This window comes from Diaphorina citri, unplaced genomic scaffold (genome assembly GCF_000475195.1).
Source record: "Diaphorina citri unplaced genomic scaffold, Diaci psyllid genome assembly version 1.1 scaffold164, whole genome shotgun sequence".
NCBI lineage: Eukaryota > Metazoa > Arthropoda > Insecta > Hemiptera > Psyllidae > Diaphorina > Diaphorina citri.
In genome coordinates this window covers 67,886-89,155 of record NW_007377601.1, presented here as the reverse complement: position 1 = coordinate 89,155, position 21,270 = coordinate 67,886, and the positions used below count along the sequence as shown (strand labels likewise).

The 21,270-nt window shown below is 38.9% G+C and overlaps 2 protein-coding genes and 1 long non-coding RNA gene across 14 annotated transcripts in view; 1 reads left to right on the top strand and 2 right to left on the bottom strand.

Moving 5' to 3' along the window:
• The window catches only part of LOC113465812, a 23,779-nt gene extending 14,172 nt beyond the window's left edge, over positions 1–9,607 (top strand). The window contains exon 3 of the long non-coding RNA XR_003390412.1: positions 8,343–9,607. This is a non-coding gene — a long non-coding RNA (uncharacterized LOC113465812). The remainder of the gene's footprint in view (positions 1–8,342) is intronic.
• LOC113465305 (33 kDa inner dynein arm light chain, axonemal-like) overlaps positions 1–21,270 on the bottom strand; it is a 40,557-nt gene that overhangs the window by 9,968 nt on the left and 9,319 nt on the right. The window lies entirely within an intron of this gene.
• LOC103505320 (FGGY carbohydrate kinase domain-containing protein) lies at positions 9,993–20,220 on the bottom strand. Of its 4 annotated transcripts, XM_017442375.2 has the most exons (12): positions 20,043–20,220; positions 19,625–19,694; positions 18,809–18,920; positions 18,130–18,370; positions 17,429–17,547; positions 16,881–17,063; positions 16,430–16,637; positions 14,618–14,753; positions 14,170–14,244; positions 11,666–11,815; positions 11,010–11,143; positions 9,993–10,599 (listed from the first exon to the last, which is right to left on the bottom strand). In XM_017442375.2, the coding sequence occupies exons 1-12, from the start codon at positions 20,147–20,149 to the stop codon at positions 10,524–10,526; spliced, it is 1,611 nt and encodes a 536-aa protein (XP_017297864.1). In that variant the 5' UTR covers positions 20,150–20,220; the 3' UTR covers positions 9,993–10,523. The 4 variants fall into 4 exon arrangements, with proteins under 4 accessions (XP_017297864.1, XP_017297863.1, XP_026676452.1 ...); XM_017442374.2 differs by lacking the exons at positions 14,170–14,244; positions 14,618–14,753; positions 20,043–20,220 and adding exons at positions 11,967–12,041; positions 12,433–12,568 and having other exon boundaries at positions 19,625–19,830; XM_026820651.1 differs by lacking the exons at positions 14,170–14,244; positions 20,043–20,220 and adding an exon at positions 11,967–12,041 and having other exon boundaries at positions 19,625–19,828.

The following is a 21,270-nucleotide window of genomic DNA, read 5'->3' as shown; positions in this document are numbered from 1 at the left end:
AAGAGGTTTGACAGAGGGAACTGTAACTGCTATGGTCTTATCGTCCCGAAATAGAAGAGAGAAGGAAGACAGGATACGAGAAAGCCAGCCGTTCCGAGAACGAACATTATCCCATTAGGATAAAATCCGCCCCGGGCGGGAATCGAACCCGCGGCCTAGCGCTTACAAGGCAGACACACTACCAACTAAGCTAACTAGGCTGGCAGATTAAAACTTAAATGGAGTTCAAACTCACTTTGTGCCCCCGGGGGTCAATCTACTCGTAAGTGTTCACTACCAAGGGGTTTGTTCTGGGTGCCTTCTCTATACGTTCCCTGTGACCCTGCTATTGTGTGTGTGACGGGTGACGGTTCTTGTCCCAGCCGCTCCTGCGACCATCTAGTCAGGACTTCCCTCAGCTACGCCTGGTGGAGTCGCCAGGTCAGACCAAGGTACGCGAAACTGAAACCGTCGTCGACGAAACGGTCGTGCGGAAAACGGAAGAATACCGAGACGAGAACGGTCAGCTGAGTGTGCGAACGGTCGAAATCATTGAGAAAGTCATAGAGAAGGAGGTATTGCTTAACGCGGAGAGGGGAAAATAGTACTTCACCTCCCCTCTCCCTCTCGTTTCACTCACTACGGTGGTGGTAAAGGTGTGTCCAAACATAGTCGATCGACGTAGAGAAACCATGTTATCGAGGCAGTGTGGACGGTTCAGTCGACATCGTTCGACGGCCAGTCGAATATGTGTGGACACACCTTAATACACGGGGCTAGACTAGGCTAGGCTTGAAAAAAGAGAAAAAACAATGCAAAAGAAATCGATTTTTTTTTTTATCTTCTATTTTCAAAGCCTAGCCTAGCCTAGCCTAGCCCTATGTATAACCACCACCAGAAAGACACCCCTCACCTCTTCTCACCTATTACACGCTGGCTTTTCACTCTCAGCATTTCTTTTCTACCACTGCCTCGGTGATGTAGTGGTCAAGACGCTCGCCTGGTAAACAGGAGTGCGTGGGTTCAATCCCAGCCAAGGTATGGGATTTTATCCTCAATATAATGTGAGAATTTGAGTAATGGTAGTAGCCTACTGCTGGAGTAAAGGGACTTTTCAGTCCTATTCAACCAGGATAAATGAGAAATTTTGACAACGCTGACTACATACCTAATGAAATAGGTCCTCCTGCCTAGTTTATTATCCATAGTTCCACTCAGAACCGCTCACTTCCGCACTCAACACTAGATCACTTGGTCACTTCTCTAGTTTAGTTCAGAAGAGACAACTTTGTCACCATCTTCATCTAGCTACTAACTTGTTTTAATAAACTAATCTCATATTGCTTTAATAAACAGATGATCTAGACTGGCGGCACCCTACAAATTAAAGGTGGGTTTACACGCTCAAGCCATTTTCACAAACTGTTGCGCAAGCCAGTGTGCAAATGGCTTGAGAGTGTAAATCCACCATAATGATTGCCTATGATAAAACATTTCTGTATATTAATCATAATCACTAATGTGCTTTTGCATGTTTGTATTGTCATGTTCTTGTCCTCTGTTCTTCTAATCAGCATGGTAGATATTCTTGCATGTTACTCCATGGAATCACGTAATCAAATCAAATCTAATCAAATCGATAAACCTAAGGTACCTAAACTCACGAAATCCATGGCTGATTTGGTTTCACTGTACAAACTGTACATCGTCTTCTATTACTTTATCATTATCTTGACCATCTTCCTGATTGTGGATCAGGTTTTCCTATACTAACTCCCAATAACTGTTTGTTCAGTATTAACTCCTAATTCAATGCCACGTAACGCCAACTGCCACTAATAGGACACACATGAAAGAAAACTATTCTTGGTGCTAAATTGTGTTCCACGTTTCACTTCAGTATTACTAGCCCTGGTGAGTCTACACAAAATAAATTTGTTCCAATGTTCTATTTTCAAAGTGATCTTTTCTTACTACATTAGAACTCCAACTCAACAGTAGCCTCAAAGTGAGTTTAAACTCGGTTCAAGTTTAACTCTCGGATGAAGCAATCTGATCTGATTGGTTGATTTTTAAAAAAAAATTGGCCAATCAGATTGCTTAAACCGAGATTAAAACTTAAGTCATTAAATAGGTACCTATACTTTATCATACTGTCGGCTAAGACTAACTTACTGAGTAAAACACAGATTTATTCTTTCTAAAAATCCTTATCAATCTTCACGAAGGAAAATGAAAATTAACTGAATTTTCTTTTTCCTAAAAAATTAACTTAATTTTATTTTTCCTTAAATTAAGGAAAAATTGAACTATTGGTCATACTTACGACAGAAAAAATTCAAAGTTAACATTCGGTGAAGTGAAGGTCCTCTTGTCATCAAAGTTTCATTGTATAACACGTCCTAAGCCGTATACGTATACAATCTACATACCAGCCTTCATTGCATCAATTTTCTGCACTCCAGTTGTGTTTCCATCAACTTGAGTACCTACTTATACTTGTCTATGCCAATGCATGAGTTATGCATGGTGATGGAAATTAGTGCCCTACACTTGAATTCAGACCACGCTACGACACTGTAGGTAAAAATTCCGTTGGTCCTCATTTTTCCTGCTCTATGACTTTGAAACACCACCCAAGTAAGCGCAACTGATCTATTATTGCATATGATCGATGGTCGATAAGGCCCCAGCTACGGATAAGTAAGTAAAAAGTATGATACTCTAGAGTCACGCTGCTGTAGTCGGGTGTCCAGTTGCTCGTTCAGTTTAATAACCTCAAGCCGTGTCGCTGGGTCACTTGATACCTGAGATGAAACCCCAGAGAATAATCAATATTCCGGTGATTTGGCCTGAAATCATGTACAGAGAATAAGAAATATGTCACATATCTAGAAGAGAATGAGCTGAATGAGACCAACAAGTTCCTTTACTGCAGCAATAGGTATTTGTACTATTCTCATGGTCCAATTTTATTTGTAACCACCAAACCAACCATCTATTTATGAGTATTGTGTCTCTTTTCGGCCATCTGATGAGGGGAATACTATATGGATAGGATAATCATCGTGTCCCCCCCCCCCCCCCTTCAGCTCCATTTTTCTCTTTTACTGTAGACGAGACTCCAAAAAATTTTGAGCTTCAACCTTTGGAACATTTGGAGCATCTAATACCATCTAACTGTTACCCCAAGTAGAAATAGAATAGAATATACCTTGTTTATCCTGCTCAAATGAAACTAGAATCTAGAATGTGAATAAATCTGACCTGTAGTCTCCACAACTGCCCATCCTCTTCCCATTCAATAGGAGGCAGAATGTTGTATTGTCATGTTCTTGTCCTCTGTTCTTCTAATCAGCATGGTAGATATTCTTGCATGTTACTCCATGGAATCACGTTTGTATTGTCATGTTCTTGTCCTCTGTTCTTCTAATCAGCATGGTAGATATTCTTGCATGTTACTCCATGGAATCACGTAATCAAATCGATAAACCTAAGGTACCTTAACTCACGAAATCCATGGCTGATTTGGTTTCACTGTACAAACTGTACATCATCTTCTATTACTTTATCATTTTATCTTGACTATCTTCCTGATTGTGGATCAGGTTTTTCCTATACTAACTCCCAATAACTGTTTGTTCAGTACTAACTCCTACACTATCCATTCACTAACTCCCCCTCCACTAATCAAACCTGTACTAACTTCCTAACACCCTGCACATTGCATTGCTATATCACTCAATTTTCCTTTAAACTCACAGTAAGAAATTTTGTACATAGTTATTTATTTTAGTCAGACTTCGTTTCTGTCCAGAATGTGAATTTGGGAATGAAAAACAGGATCAGAAATGAGAGAAAAATTTAGTCCTTCTGGTTTGCAGAATGTCTAACATTTAAACTCGAGATATTTTTATGAACTTTGTAAATACTGTAAATACATACATTATGTAGATCTAATTTTATAAACTGTACATCGTCTTCTATTACTTTATCATTATCTTGACCATCTTCCTGATTGTGGATCAGGTTTTCCTATACTAACTCCCAATAAATGTTTGTTCAGTACTAACTCCTACACTATCCATTCACTAACTCCCCTCTACTAATTAAATCTGTACTAATTCTGGATCAGGTTTTTCCTATACTAACTCCCAATAATTATCCGTTCAGTACTAACTCCTACAGTCCTACACTATCCGTCCACTAACTCCCCCTCTACTAATCAAACCTGTACTAACTTCCTAACACCCTGCACATTGCATTGCTATTTCACTCAATTTTCCTTTAAACTCACAGTAAGAAATTTTGTACATAGTTATTTATTTTAGTCAGACTTCGTTTCTGTCCAGAATGTAAATTTGGAAATGAAAAACAGGATCAGAAATGAGAGAAAAATTCAGTCCTTCTGGTTTGCAGAATGTCTAACATTTAAACTCGAGATATTTTTATGAACTTTGTAAATACATAAATTATGTAGATCTAATTTTAACTCCAAGGCGTTGTTCCCTTGAAAATCTTGAAATTCAAAAGGGTTTTCTAACAAGGAATAGAATTGTTTCAAGAACTCTCTATTCAAATATTAGGGTTCAAAGTTCAATTTAGAGGGGGTTATTTTTTGAGACCTTGATTAATTTTGGAGGGAATAAATGTCCATTCTGTTTTCCCTTTTGTAATATCTGCTAGACGTCACTCATGCCCTTCGGCACCTGACCCCCGTCATATTTTCTTGGGTTCTGAAATAGGTCTCAGAATAGGTCCCCTAAGTGAATTTGGGAATGAAAAACAGGATCAGAAATGAGAGAAAAATTTAGTCCTTCTGGTTTGCAGAATGTCTAACATTTAAACTCGAGACATTTTTATTAACTTTGTAAATACTATAAATACATACATTATGTAGATCTAATTTTAACTCCAAGGCGTTGTTCCCTTGAAAATCTTGAAATTCAAAAGGACTACAATAGGGTTTGTTTTCTGGTAAATTGGTACTAACAAGGAATAGAATTGTTTCAAGAACTCTCTACTGAAATATTAGGGTTCAAAGTTCAAATTAGAGGGGGTTATTTTTTGAGGCCTTGATTAATTTTGGAGGGAATAAATGTCCATTCTGTTTTCCCTTTTGTAATATCTGCTAGACGTTGGGTCACTCATGCCCTTCGGCACCTGACCCCCGTCATATTTTCTTGGATTCTGAAATAGGTCTCAGAATAGAATAGAATACAATATACCTCATTTATACAGCTAGGTCCCCTTTACCGTCCCTAAAACTTCCTTCCCTCACACCCTCCCTCCTACAACCCACCTGTTCTATTTTAGGTGGAAACGACGCGCGAGAAAATCATCTCGCTAGAATTATCCCCTCCCAAGCAGGAAGAAGAGGGGGAGGAGGACGAAGATGAAGGTGAAGCAACCACCCCCACCACCCCACCTGCAAATATAAGTGAGGACCCTCTCGCCCAGGCCAATTCCAAGAGGAAGCGGAGTAAAAAGAAGAAGGGGAAAAAGACGAATCCGGTTTGTGAGCTTAAGTCTTTCTCAATTATTGTGAATGGTCTTTAGCAAACTACATAGAAATTTTACACCAACCTCAGTGGTGTAGTGGTTAGCGCGGTGGACTCTGGATCTGGAGGTTGGTGGTTCGAGTTCAAGTCAAGTCATAAAATTTGTTGTTGTTTACTAATGCAAAGGAATGGATTATTATGTCATAATTATGACATAATAATCAATTGTCATTATTATGACATTTAGCGTAGTGTATTAAGCAGAGAACGACATCTGTGACAAGCATTTATGCTTACCACAATTAAAATTCCTTTTTACTTCATGGTAATTCGATTCAACAATTTGTTTCCAAGTGAATTCCTGTGTTTACCAAGAAACATTCAAAATCTGATTCCTTTGAAGAAGTTCATAAACCAAGTTCATCCCGCTCAGATGATCTCATTTCAGAATCAAGCTCCCTCGAAACAAACTCCTATCGGACAAATTTACAACTATTTGGTTACAAACCCGTCGCTAAAGATAGTACAAAATTCAAACCAGACATTCCAAAAAAACCGACCAATATAACAAGCCCAAGACGACCCGTCAGTGTCGCTTGTGATGAAAATATCACTGAAACCAGAGAACCCCTCTCTAGGGAAGATTTCGCAACAGTTGCGCATATGGCACGAAAAAAAAAAAAATGTTTTGTATGTTGAGCAACTTTCAAGATAAAAAGTCAAGAAAAAAATGGTTCAGAAATAGGTCTGGAGAGTAAGAAATTTTGAAGGATTGTTGTCATTGTTGGAAAAACATTTCTGGACTGTTAAACAATTCTTTCTCGTGAAAATGTTGTATTACAGCGTCTAATAAGTATTTGTATCTTGATTGAAGCCTCGGTAACTATGTGAAGGTCCATTTTAACTATTGGGTTGTATGGAAAAAGTGAAGTGTTATTCGTTTTCCATATAACCCAATAGTATTTGTATCCCCTATGATTTATGTTGCAGGGCCTAATCAGTGACGACGAAGACAAAGATCTCTCCCCTGCAGAACAAAGAGCATTGAGAGCAGAGAAACGAGCAGCATGGCGACAGGCTAGATTGAAATCTCTTGAACAGGTACAATTGAAATTCAATCTAATTCCTTACCATATTTCTAAATTTCGAAGCAAACCTGAAACTGTTATAATTTAAAATAACTCTGAAGTTTAAAGCGAAATTTGCGATTTTTAGCAGGATAAACAAGGTATACATATTATATTCTATTCTTCGATTATCTGAAATTTAATTCAGTCAAACCAATGAGATTCCGCTTTAGACGTAAACACAGCAACATCTCACATTCTCATTGATTCAGCCATGTTTGACTGAATTAAATTTCACATAATCGAATACAACTTTGATTCTAAAAAAATATCCACTCAAGGAACTTTCCTCTCAGGAATGGGTTCTCAGTGTTGATTAACACTTCCCTATATTACTTCTTACTTTCTTCCGTTACAAGAACCAATATTCGTTTGCTAAAACCATTTATTTTGTCTTCTCTTCCTGTCTTTGAATCTATATTTTTCCATCTATTCTATCTATGTTGTTCTTTTATGTTATCTTATCACAGGATCTTCCCTTGTCTTCCATCTTTCAATGCCTACTTATTACTCGTATTTACTTATTTCTTTCATCTTTATTTGTAACTTTCCTAGTATACTTACTCAAATGACTCAAGCTCCTAATGCTCCAGTCATTTGAATTCACAGGCCACTGTAATCTTTTTATGGATTACCATTTCATTGCATGACATATCTACATCATTCATTCACTATAGGCACAGTTTGTGTCCATAGTGACAATTCCAGGTACAATTCGATTATCTGAAATTTAATTCAGTCAAACCAATGAGATTCCGCTTTAGACGTAAACACAGCAACATCTCACATTCTCATTGGTTCAGTCATGTTTGACTGAATTAAATTTCACATAATCGAATACAACTTTGATTCTAAAAAAATATCCACTCAAGGAACTTTCCTCTCAGGAATGGGTTCTCAGTGTTGATTAACACTTCCCTATATTACTTCTTACTTTCTTCCGTTACAAGAACCAATATTAGTTTGCTAAAACCATTTATTTTGTCTTCTCTTCCTGTCTTTGAATCTCTATTTTTCCATCTATTCTATCTATGTTGTTCTTTTATGTTATCTTATCACAGGATCCCTTGTCTTCCATCTTTCAACGCCTACTTATTATTTACTTATTTCTTTTATCTTTATTTGTAACTTTCTTAGTATACTCACTCAAATGACTCAAGCTCCTAATGCTCCAGTCATTTGAATTCACAGGCCACTGTAATCTTTTTATGGATTACCATTTCATTGCATGACATATCTACATAATTCATTCACTATAGGCACAGTTTGTGTTCATAGTGACAATTCCAGGTACAATTCACACAATGGAAAGAGCTAACGAAACAATTTCTAACGTGGTATTCTAAGCTTTGGGGAAATCAAATTACATCGTGCTTGCTTAGTTAAAAAGTACCCCTGCAGCATGTCATTGGGATAGGTCAGTGATTCTCAACTTTTTTAGGATCAACCCCTTCATTTTGTGGAGCCTCACACACAAAAGACATGTGTATTAATCCATATTTGTGGGTATCCTAAGTTGTGAATCACTGATCTGTAGCTGAACTTTTAGTACATTGATTTTTTTCCTCAGTCAGTATTAAGGTTAGGTAGCTATCATTTTTTCCCCTGGCTCATCAAATTAGCTGTCTGTTTTATGTCTATTTTCAGCTCTGTTTACAAAATTTCAAGTCCATTAATAGCTATCCCTTGTGAATTACATTTTAACTTGGCATTTTGTTTGGATTGTTTCCAGAAGTGATGACCGCAATGGGATTATCTTGAAAACGATACATCTCCTTTGAGCCTCATTCTCTCAAGCTGCTGATCTTTCCTACGATGTTCGTCTTAGATTGTTTCAATAAGAAACAATACTTGAGTTTTGACATAATGTACATATGGAACCCGTGGGGCTGCTGTAACTTTGTCTATACTTTATTGAAAATAGAAATTTTTAGATTTCTCTTCTTTTTATCAGATTTTTTTCTAGTTATTAGATTTTATTTCTTAACACTTTATTTCATACTTTTCTGTAAAATATCTGTGATTTGTGTTTTAAACGAATATATCCCCCGCAAAGTAGTTTTAGTAGTAGGTTAAAAAAAAGTTAAACAAAATATATTGAAGTTATTTTGATAGATTTATTTGAAATTTGACCGCTATAATGATTGCACTCAAAGAGTTTTGGTGGAAAATTGCCTGTGGCGCAAACATATCGCCCGCCGCCGCGCCGGAAGGTCATCTTTCAATGAAAATTTTGTTCATTATCATGAGACTTAAATTTAGATAGAAACCAAGCTGTTGTATGCCTTAAAATTTCTAGTAAACCGTCCACTGAATTATTTCTATTTTTTTTTTTTTTTTTTTTTTTTTTTTTTTTTTTAACTTTTTTAAAAATGATAAGAGAAAACTAAAGCCGGCCACTCGCGCTCAAACCGACTAAGAGACCTTGGTCGGAAGCCTTTTCCGCCATAAGTTCGGACTGTCTGAGCGTGAATGGTGGGTATAAGGATGCTTGAAAAAGATATGAATTTCAAATTTTTATACAAATAACGTAGACGTATTCATTCATTTGGTTGTTGGTAAGTTGGTCGTATATGCATCAAGTTAACAATTGCTTCTAGAAATTCATGTTTTTTATTAGCTTAAGTTTTCAGGAGTATGTACATATTTTGATTATGAAATGAAGGGGGTGTGTTGGGGACTAAATGAAAGATCTTTTATAAAGGAGTTTGTAAAATATTGTGGGTGGTGCTAACTGAAGAACATATTGGAATTTAAAATGAATGTTCTGTAAACTATCAGCCTAAGCCAGGAACTTTCACAAGTTTTATTGTCTTTACTAATCAATAAATTTGGGTGTTTAAAGTAAGACCTTCTGTAACAATAAAAGCATTCTTGATGGTTCAATACCATTTAGTTACGTGAGACTAATCTGATTGATGATTTTTTGGCCTCCAACAAAAAATGCCTGTTCAAATCGAATTTATAGATTTTATTATTTTCAAAAACACTGTACATAAATTTAAATTTGTATCATAAAGGCATAATAAAAATTGTTCATATTTTATTTATTTTACAATCAAATGGTTTGAGGTTTTCACTCGATTGTTTAGGAACTTTCAGATATGCAAAGTTTCAGTGCTGTATTTACCTCAGTAAAAGCAACAGAAAGATAGAACAGAAATAAATAGATAGAATAGAAATAAATAGATACAAAAAATTCAAAGTTAACATTCGGTGAAGTGAAGGTCCTCTTGTGATCAAAGTTTCATTGTATAACACGTCCTAAGCCGTATACGTATCGGGACTAAATGAAAAATCTTTTATAAAGGAGTTTGTAAAATATTGTGGGTGGTGCTAACTGAAGAACATATTGGAATTTAAAATGAATATTCTGTAGACCATCAGCCTAAGCCAGGAACTTCCACAAGTTTTATTGTCCTTACTAATCAATAAATTTGGGGTTTAAAGTAAGACCTTCTGTAACAATAAAAGCATTCTTGATGGTTCAATACTATTTAGTTATGTGAGACTAATCTGATTGATGATTTTTTGGCCTCCAACGAAAAATGCCTGTTCAAATCGAATTTATAGATTTTATTATTTTCAAAAACACTGTACATAAAATTAAATTTGTATCATAAAGGCATAATAAAAAATGTTCATATTTTATTTATTTTACAATCAAATGGTTTGAGGTTTTCACTCGATTGTTTAGGAACTTTCAGATATGCAATGTTTCAGTGCTGTATTTACCTCAGTAAAAGCAATAGAAAGATAGAACAGAAATAAATAGATAAATAGATACAAAAAGAAATAAATAGATACAAAAAATTCAAAGTTAACATTCGGTGAAGTGAAGGTCCTCTTGTCATCAAAGTTTCATTGTATAACACGTCCTAAGCCGTATACGTATCTACAATCTACATACCCGCCTTCATTGCATCAATTTTCTGCACTCCAGTTGTGTTTCCATCAACTTGAAAAACACCTTGTATTTCTTGTCATGAAATCTGCAACAGGAAAATGGCGTATTTCTTCATTAAATAGGTACCTATACTTTATCATACTGTCGGCTAAGACTAACTTACTGAGTAAAACACAGATTTATTCTTTCTAAAAATCCTAATCAATCTTCACGAAGGAAAATGAAAATTAACAGAATTTTCTTTTTCCTAAAAAATTAACTTAATTTTATTTTTCCTTAAATTAAGGAAAAATAAAATTAAGTTAATTAAGGAAAAATTGAACTGTTGGTTATACGACAAAAAAAAAAAGTCCAGGTACCTAGTCTTCAATTGAGGCTTTTCCTATACTGATTGTAATATTTCAACGCTAACGACATGCCCTCAACCATCGTTAAACCTATTAAGAAAAAGTCATATTTGACTTCTCCAAACTTCGATTCAATAGGTATACTCACCGTGCAGTCTCTATCACAGGTCTCACCACTGTCGCCTGGCTCGACATGGCTCTCATAGATTCCTCCACACTAGGGTATACTCCTCCTGCCCCCGCAGCCAGCATAGCACATCCTAGTAGCATACATTCCGTTTCCTGAGGAAATAGAAGATCTCTAACTACTGATTCGGTCAATTGTAAACCACACTATTGCTGTCTTATCGGCTTCAGCTGTAGCCGAATTTTAATTTCAGAATAAACCGGGATGCCATACACCGGGATGATGGTTTCCCAGCATAGCACATCCTAGTAGCATACATTCCGTTTCCTGAGGAAATAGAAGATCTCTAACTACTGATTCGGTCAATTGTAAACCACAACCACTGTGTGTAAACCACACTTGCTGTCTTATCGGCTTCAGCTGTAGCCGAATTTTGATTTCAGACACCGGGATGATGGTTTGTAGCCACGTTTAATTGGCTCGCCCTGAACTGCAGTCAACCATCGTGAGAACTTGTGCTTATTCTTTAAAAGCAGAGAGAACCCTTTGAAACTGCCAGCTAGCTAGGCTGGTTAGGGTTAGCTCTTCTCCCTATTGACCCATTGATAGTCTTACAGTCGTTAGTCTACCATGTAAATCCCCCTGGCCAGACATTTAGTCTAAAGAAAGCTCCATACCTGGGGACATAACACATTACAGCCGGTAACATCAGCATGAGTTTGTACGTATAGAGGATTCTTAGCCAAACCGCCGGATACAAGCAGAGTAGAAATGGCAGGAGTCTTGCCTGCGGCATGCATAGCATCCATGATGTGCCTTGTTCCGTACTGGAAGCAAAAGGAATTATGTACCTACCTACATATAAAAAAAAAAAATTCTTGTAACAAATATTGTTCCTCACTTGATTAAGAGATTGAGTCTGGCTGGGGGACGTTAAACAGGGAGTAGACCAGCTTAGTCTGGCTGGGGGATACTTACGGCTAACGCCTGTATTGTCGCCAGATAGAGAGTGACGAGACTAGTTTCACTCGAATCCAATGTTAGGCCACAAATCTGAAATGGAAATGAATTCAGGGACAAAATAAAACCTACTGATAATCAGATAAACACGTTACTGATGTACCTCTGTGGCAAATAGGTAATTTTCAATTTATTTTTGCTGATTTAATCAGCGTGCAGCGTGTTTTTGGTGTGTGGCAGGCATTTCAGTCCACAATCCATATCATTCTAAAGCTCAAAACAGTAGAGCTGAGAGAATAGCTCATAGAGCTTTTTGCTCTATGCGGTTTGAAGTCGTCACTTCCCTCCAGCGTCACCTTCCTTCGAAGCTCTTTGTGCTATGCTCTCCGCTGCACTCTGTTTTGAGTCCAAGTTTACACTAAAGCTTGAAACGTGCGTCTATCACTTACATTATAATCAGGGTATATTCTATTCTATCACTTACCATTCCTTTCATATCAACATCTGCCAGGGGAGATCTGTTGCCGTGGAAATCGGGCCATACGTGAAAATCTGCCGTCAGTTCTGTGGAATGTCGAGTGTCTATCACATGGTTTAAATATTGGATGACAGGAGCTAGCCTGAAAGTTATACCCTAGATATGGTTATGTAAAATAGATTCTTAAGTCGGCCATTCAGTAGCAAGTAGACCTGACACTCCTCTTTGTTATGAAGTTATTGTTATAATAAAATTGTTTTAATTTTATTTTTAAGAGGTCAATGTATTTCTAACTGTACGTATACGTAGGTATAATGAAGATTGTACCATACACTTTTATAGGTACCTATATTTAGATAGGTACCTAATACCTACCTCGATAATTTATTATTTACCTAAAACGTAGGTACGTCAGAAGTACCTACCTACCTACCCAATTTAAAGGTAGGAGGTAAGTTCCTACTAAATTCGTAACTGGTAAATCTGATATTAATAAATTACACTGACAAAATCACCACAGAGTAAACGCAAAATCTCACGTGCCCGTAACACATGGAAGATAACACAGCCATGTATTGAAGAGAGCAATCACATTGTAGTAGCGCGTCTGCCTTGTAAGCTCTAGGCCGCGGGTTCGATTCCCTCCCGGGGCAGATTCGACTTTGTATTTGTACTGTGGGGTGCAATGGTGCATTCAGCCTTGTGAGGACTGCTTGGCGCAAGGTGCAATGCACACGTAGCACGAAACGCGTTTCACTAGTGTGCATTGCGCCTGAGTGATAAGTGAGCGACTAGTGGCGGCACTAAGAGTTAGAGTTAAAGTGTGAGTATACAGGTACGGTCTTACCAGTCGGACTTATGGTGAGAGGTTGATGGTTCGTGTCCAGGGCTACGAGAGAACAAGTGGCATCTACACCAACTCCTTTGATTTGGGCCGGATTCACATCTTTCGTTACATCCTGTAATTATTATAACAAGAAAAATCTGTTCATTAATATGCCGTAAAAACTTGAACTCTAGTGATTAGTATAGATGCAGGTACCTAACTACTGTACCTAGGTACGCAGTGGCGTAGCGTCCATGTAGGGCGTGTATGGCGGCCATACAAACTATACTCTCGCAAGTCCTGTCTTTCTAGTTCTAGCTTCATTTTGGATGTTGATTCTATACTCTCGCAAGTCCTGTCTTTCTAGTTCTAGCTTCATTTTGGATGTTGATTCTATACTCTCGCAAGTCCTGTCTTTCTAGTTCTAGCTTCATTTTGGATGTTGATTCTATACTCTCGCAAGTCCTGTCTTTCTAGTTCTAGCTTCATTTTGGATGTTGATTCTATACTCTCGCAAGTCCTGTCTTTCTAGTTCTAGCTTCATTTTGGATGTTGATTCTATACTCTCGCAAGTCCTGTCTTTCTAGTTCTAGCTTCATTTTGGATGTTGATTCTATACTCTCGCAAGTCCTGTCTTTCTAGTTCTAGCTTCATTTTGGATGTTGATTCTATACTCTCGCAAGTCCTGTCTTTCTAGTTCTAGCTTCATTTTGGATGTTGATTCTATACTCTCGCAAGTCCTGTCTTTCTAGTTCTAGCTTCATTTTGGATGTTGATTCTATACTCTCGCAAGTCCTGTCTTTCTAGTTCTAGCTTCATTTTGGATGTTGATTCTATACTCTCGCAAGTCCTGTCTTTCTAGTTCTAGCTTCATTTTGGATGTTTATTCTAATAACTTCTTAGTCCTAGATACTTACGGCTAACGCCTGTATTGTCGCCAGATAGAGAGTGACGAGACTAGTTTCACTCGAATCCAATGTTAAGCCACAAATCTGAAATGAATTCAGTAAAAATGATAATCATTAATCACGTTACTGATGTAGCTCTGTGGCAAATAGGTAGTTTTCAATTTATGTTTGCTGATTTAATCAGCGTGCAGCGTGTTTTTGGTGTGTGGCAGGTATTTCAGTCCATAATCCATATCACCCTTAAGATCAAAACAGTGTGAAGCTGAGAGAATAGCCCATAGAGCTTTTTGCTCTATGCGGTTTGAAGTCGTCACTTCCCTCCTGCGTCACCTTCCTTCGAAGCTCTTTGTGCTATGCTCTCCGCTGCACTCTGTTTTTAGTCCAAGTTTGCATCAAGCTTGAGACGTGAGTTTATCACTTACAGTATAATCAGGGTATATTCTATTCTATCACTTACCATTCCTTTCATATCAGCATCTGCCAGGGGAGATCTGTTGCCGTGGAAATCGGGCCATACGTGAAAATCTGCCGTCAGTTCTGTGGAATGTTGAGTGTCTATCACATGGTTTAAATATTGGATGACAGGAGCTAGCCTGAAAGTTATACCCGAGGTGTGGTTATGTAAAATAGATTCTGAAGTCGGCCATTCAGTAGCAGGTAGACCTGACAGCTACGCCTGAACAGATCCGCCTGTCAGATCTACCTAATAGTGAGTGGCTGGCCTTAGGTAAGTTTGAATACATTGAATATCTAAAGTAGTGTACCTACAACTTTAGTCGGACGCCCCGTCCGTCGAACCAAAAGGGAATCTGAAATGACTACACAATCTACACATTAGCAAACTTAATCGGACCATAAAACAACTACCTACAACTTTAGTCGGACGCCCCGTCCGTCGAACCAAAAGGGAATCTGAAATGACTACACAATCTACACATTAGCAGACTTAATCAGACCATAAAACAACCCGGCCCATACTTACAACCACAACTCACTGAAAATATTAGTGATTTACTCATTGTATAGCCTGGATGTAATTTAAAGTCACTGGGTTAATTTGTGGCAAAGCTTCGCCGGTACCAGAGAGATTGGAGCGCTTGCCTGGTAATCCGTAGGGCAAGGGTTCAAATCTACACAGAGACATTGAAAAAAAAAAAATCTCAAGGTGTGTCCAAAAATAGCAAACATGGTCAACGACCGTCGACTATGTGTGGACACACCTTAAGGTTAGGCATCTGTATTTTCTCGCATCGAACACAAGACTTTGACCTGAAGTAATTTACAGTTCATTGAAGCAATCTGATTAGTTCATTTTTAGAGCCTGCTTAGAAATCGACCGATTAGTTTTGCTTAAAATTCCATACCTCGGCTGGGATTGAACCCACACCCTCCTGTTTACCAGGCGAGCGCCTTGACCACTACACCACCGAGGCAGGTTAGGCATCTGTATTTTCTCGCATCGAACACAAGACTTTGACCTAAACTAATTTACAGTCCATTGAAGCAATCTGATTAGTTCATTTTTAGAGCCTGCTTAGAAATCGACCAATTAGTTTGCGTGGATTCTCAAAATTCGGCCCGGGCATAAACAAGTTTCAAGATCTAGGTTCAAGAAAAGCATGTGATCTTCTAGTCAGGGTTCTCGCTTCAAAAATTCTCTGTCACGAGACCAAACCGGTAGGTTTGGTAGGTATATGACTATGTGTAGGTCTGTACCATAAAAACAATCATATGATTGAGAGTGAGAGACCACTGTCACCATCACGGACCAATCAGTCTGTTTCAGACCTCTTGCTGTATGGCACCGCGTTATGTCAACGACACAAAGTTTTGAGAAAACCTAACGAGTTGACAATAATGCAAATTGCTCAAGTTAAAACGTTGAACGGTCGGGTTAAAAATTTTAGTAAAGTCGTAAATAAAAGTGTTTGGAATTTTTATAAAAACTTTCGAGATTGAAGGACCACTTGTCAAAGGATTTAGGTACATCGATGGTCTATGAATAAAAAATAAAGTACCTACTCACTAGACCTTTATTAGTACCTACAACTTTAGTCGGACGCCCCGTCCGTCGAACCAAAAGGGAATCTGAAATGACTACACAATCTACACATTAGCAGACTTAATCGGACCATAAAACAACCCCATACTTACAAAGACAACTCACTGAAAATACCTATTAGTGATTTACTCATTGTATAGCCTGGATGTAATTAAAAGTCACTGGGTCCTATGCACCTATGAAATATGTCTTTAAACGTTCTCTTACTCTTCGGTATTCAGTTTCTTCATAATACTCTGTGTGGCGGGGTGGTTGTTAATGATATGGTCTAGGAGTTTGCCTGTAGCAGATTGACCACTCTCCAGGAGATGAGTGTTGGGCAGAATCACCTCGTAGTAAGGCCCCCATACACCTGGAACTTGGACTTTCTTAGCGCTCAATGCCATGTGGCAAGTGGATGTGCCACAAATGAGACCTAGAAAATGAGAAATTGACTAGTCGTGGCATGATTATAAATAGGGTAAGCAACATTGCGCGTGGTTGGTATCGGGATGGGTGACCATCTGGGCAATGGGGTGCTGCTGACTTTTCCCGACTCCACTCAGATCGTTCTTAGAACGTTCTCAACAGCAAGAAACCCCGCTCCTATATCTGAATCCCTGACGTTGCCAACCTTACCTATCCCTCTTTTCAGAGCTCTAAATATTCAAACAATCACCTAGTTTCGAATCAATATCCTCTGGTATCCCTGGAGCTGATGTTGCCAGTAGAGCTAAAGCCCCTGCGTGGGCGTCTATCATGGACACAGACACAGGAGTACCTGGGTTCAAGCCCAGGGCACGGGCGACTTCTGTAGATACTCCGTGTCCAATGGGTTGTCCTGGATTCTTCACTGTATTTCCTGGAGAATAAGAAGAAGAATAGAAGAAAAGTTCTGGTAGAATAGGAATTGGATCAAATTAAATTATTGTACACACTTGGGGGAAAACCAGCTTTCGCAATACTTAAGTGCACACTTGCACAGCTAGTCCATGCCTGTCCGGGAATGGAAAACTTGAAAGAAAAAAATTCCGCTCCGGACGGGATTCGAACCCAGTGCCTCCGGCTCTTACTCTTAACCAGTCAGCCTCAAAACTCGTTCAATAAAAATTGTCCAGGGTTTAAAAAAAAAAAAAAAAAGATGGGGGTTTCACCGCCGTTTTTATTTCCTAGCAATAAAACAACTGCTACATTAGACACATGTTGACTGTGTCGTAGGGTATTTACCTATTGCTCGCCATCCATTCTGCTTTAGATCGCCGAGTCCGATTTTCTCAAAATAGTCCTCATTCCATCTCCGATCATAAGCGTCATACGTCCACTTGCAGACCAGAGAACAGAGGGACCTGAAACCAAGAACAAATCGTCATCAGCATACAATGCTCAACAATACAGTTCTCAACTCCAACGACTTCATCTCCAGTTGACTTCACCTCCAGTGCTCGTAGAATAAACACCTCTCTCGCGTCTTTTTGGTCTGATGATGGGAATCTGAGTATTCCTGAAAGCTCACCAAACTTTCTTAATGAATGTCTTATTGAATCTTAATTGTCTTTTTAATTTGTAAAGATTCTTATCTGAATAATTATTTTCATTTATTTTTAATACAGTTCTCCATATAATGCCTCTCGATAACTGACGTGACTTGGGCTCCAACCGCTGGCATATAGGTGTCCCACCTTCGCAGCCCCCCGCAGGGATATTTGTGTGCTCATCAGGTATCAGGTATCAGGTAGACCTGAAAGACGGACCTTTTCAACCATACCTGTCAGGTCTACCTGATAGTGTATGTGGTCCTGTCAGGTCAGGTCCACCTGATAGTGTGTGTGCTCCTTAGGTATCAGATACACCTGACAGGCGTAGATACCTGATTAGGTGTACCTGTCAGGTCTAACTGATCAGGTCTACCTGATAGTGGCTGACCTTACTGTGTTTCATCTCCCGTCAATTTCCACGTAAGGAAGTCAGGCAGGTCAAAGAATAAACCTGCCCTCCTCCAACACGTATCAGGCAAATTTTTCTTGAGCCACAACAGCTTGGGAGTTTCCATTTCAGGAGAGATCTTGCCTCCTACAGTGTCCAGAACGGAATGTTTTGTAGCATTGATTTGGTCAGCTTCGGATACTGCCCTGTGGTCCATCCATAGCAATACATTGCGGCTGTCATCACCTAGGACAAAAGTGTCTTTTCGTTACTGTCATTCCTACAAAATTGTTTATAGGTACTGGTCAGCTTCGGATACTGCCCTGTGGTCCATCCATAGCAATACATTGCGGCTGTCATCACCTAGGACAAAAGTGTCTTTTCGTTACTTTCATTCCTACAAAATCGTTTATCTGCCAGCCTCGTTAGCTTAGTGAGTAGCGCGTCTGCCTTGTAAGCTCTAGGCCGCGGGTTCGATTCCCTCCCGGGGCAGATTCGACTTTGTATTTGTACTGTGGGGTGCATTCAGCCTTGTGAGGATTGCTTGGCGCAAGGCGCAATGCACACGTACGCGTTTCACTAGTGTGCATTGCGCCTGAGTGGTAAGTGAGCGACCAGTGGCGGCACTAAGAGTCAGAGTTAAAGTGTGAGTATACAGTATACACTATACAGGTACGGTCTTACCAGTCGGACTTATGGTGAGAGGTTGATGGTTCGTGTCCAGGGCTACAAGAGAACAAGTGGCATCTACACCAACTCCTTTGATTTGGGCCGGATTTACATCTTTCGTTACATCCTGTAATTATTATAACAAGAAAAATCTGTTCAGTACTAGGCCGTAAAAACTTGAACTCTACTGATTAGTATAGATGCAGGTACCTAACTACTGTAGGTACGTATCCATTAGACAGCATGTGGACAGATCATCACAATACAGACATATAGGTAGGTAGGTGTCTTTTACAGACAGACACAATACAGACCTATGGAATTTTATCTGTTACCAGTTTGATAAAGAAAGCCCATTGTCCATAAATAGGTATAACTAAGTTAGTATGGGTACCATGTACCTACACATGGTAAATACCACAGAGTATGTATATAAAAATTGTGACAGAGTTTTAACGTCACAGTAAGTACAACACTGTCTTCAATAAAACTGTTCTTATTTTCCTAATTAATTAAATATCTTCATCTTATTGACGATTAGCACTCGGACATTTGCAGCCGTACCTGTCAGGTCTGCCTGATAGTGTGTGTGCTCATTAAGTGTATGGCTTACCCGAATAGCTAGACACACGCTGTTCCAGGTATGTATATAAAAATTGTGACAGAGTTTTAACGTCACAGTAAGTACAACACTGTCTTCAATAAAACTGTTCTTATTTTCCTAATTAAATTTAATATCTTCATCTTATTGACGATTAGCACTCGGACATTTTCAGCCGTACCTGTCAGGTCTACCTGATAGTGTGTGTGCTCATTAAGTGTATGGCTTACCCGAATAGCTAGACACACGCTGTTCCAAATATCCTCTGAAGATTGCTCATACAGCTGAGGTTTGGGACACCATAACGCTATCGGCCTGACAGCTATGGGGCTCACTTTGCCCCGGGTAGACACTAGGGCTGCTCGCACACTAGATGTTCCTACGTCCACGCTCAGCAAGTACTCCATGGCGACTGGAAGCTGCTTATCATTATCACACACTGATAACAGCGATCAGCTCTGAACACATGCTAAGAGTACCTGGGTCTTTCTCTATTTGTGTGCTCCCAGTAAGTTCATGAGCTTACATGAAATGCTTGGATTCCCACGATGTATCAGGTTATTTGTCCGTACAGGACTTGGACGGGCTTAGTTTATATTTGACAAAACACATTGGATTCCCAAGATGTTATGACTTGGACGGGGACACCATAACGCTATCGGCCTGACAGCTATGGGGCTCACTTTGCCCCGGGTAGACACTAGGGCTGCTCGCACACTAGATGTTCCTACATCCACGCTCAGCAAGTACTCCATGACGACTGGAAGCTGCTTATCACACACTGATAACAGCGATCAGCTCTGAACACATGCTACGAGTACCTGGGTCTTTCTCTATTTGTGTGCTCCCAGTAAGTTCATGAGCTTACATGAAATGCTTGGATTCCCACGATGTATAAGGTTATTTGTCCGTACAGGACTTGGACGGGCTTAGTTTATATATGACAAAACACATTGGATTCCCAAGATGTTATGACTTGGACGGACTTAGTTCACAAAACACAAATTTGTTATGAAGTTATTGTTATAATAAAATTGTTTTAATTTTATTTTTAAGAGGTCAATGTATTTCTAACTGTACGTATACGTAGGTACGTAGGTATAATGAAGATTGTACGAGTACGATACACTTTAATACCTATTTAGATAGGTACCTAATACCTACCTCGATAATTTATTATTTACAGGTACTATTTATAATTTACCTAAAACGTAGGTACGTCAGAAGTACCTACCCAATTTACAGGTAGGAGAGGTAGGTTCCTACTAAATTCGTAACTGATAAATCTGATATTAATAAATTATGCTGACAAAATACAAAATCACCACCGAGTAAACGCAAAATCTCACGTGCCCGTAACACATGGAAGATAACACAGCCATGTATTGAAGAGAGCAATCACATTGCCAAGTTTTGGGCAAGTGCCAATGTTTATATTTGTGGCAAAGCTTCGCCGGTACCAGAGAGATTGGAGCGCTTGCCTGGTAATCCGTAGGGCAAGGGTTCAAATCTACACAGAGACATTGAAAAAAAAAAAATCTCAAGGTGTGTCCAAAAATAGCAAACATGGTCAACGACCGTCGACTATGTGTGGACACACCTTAAGGTTAGGCATCTGTATTTTCTCGCATCGAACACAAGACTTTGACCTGAAGTAATTTACAGTTCATTGAAGCAATCTGATTAGTTCATTTTTAGAGCCTGCTTAGAAATCGACCGATTAGTTTTGCTTGGATTCTCAAAATTCGGCCCGGGCATAAACAAGTTTCAAGATCTAGGTTCAAGAAAAGCATGTGATCTTCTAGTCAGGGTTCTCGCTTCAAAAATTCTCTGTCACGAGACCAAACCGGTAGGTTTGGTAGGTATATGACTATAT

Bases quoted from the DNA above. Each gene is read 5' to 3' on its own strand.
- LOC103505320 (XM_017442375.2), bottom strand. From the start codon at position 20,149: ATGGAGTACTTGCTGAGCGTGGATGTAGGAACATCTAGTGTGCGAGCA. The intron at 18,921-19,624 runs GTAAGCCATACA...TAATAATTACAG, and splicing joins GCGTGTGTCTAGCTATTCGG to GATGTAACGAAAGATGTAAA. The intron at 14,245-14,617 runs GTAAGTGATAGA...AATTCATTTCAG, and splicing joins ATGCTGATATGAAAGGAATG to ATTTGTGGCTTAACATTGGA.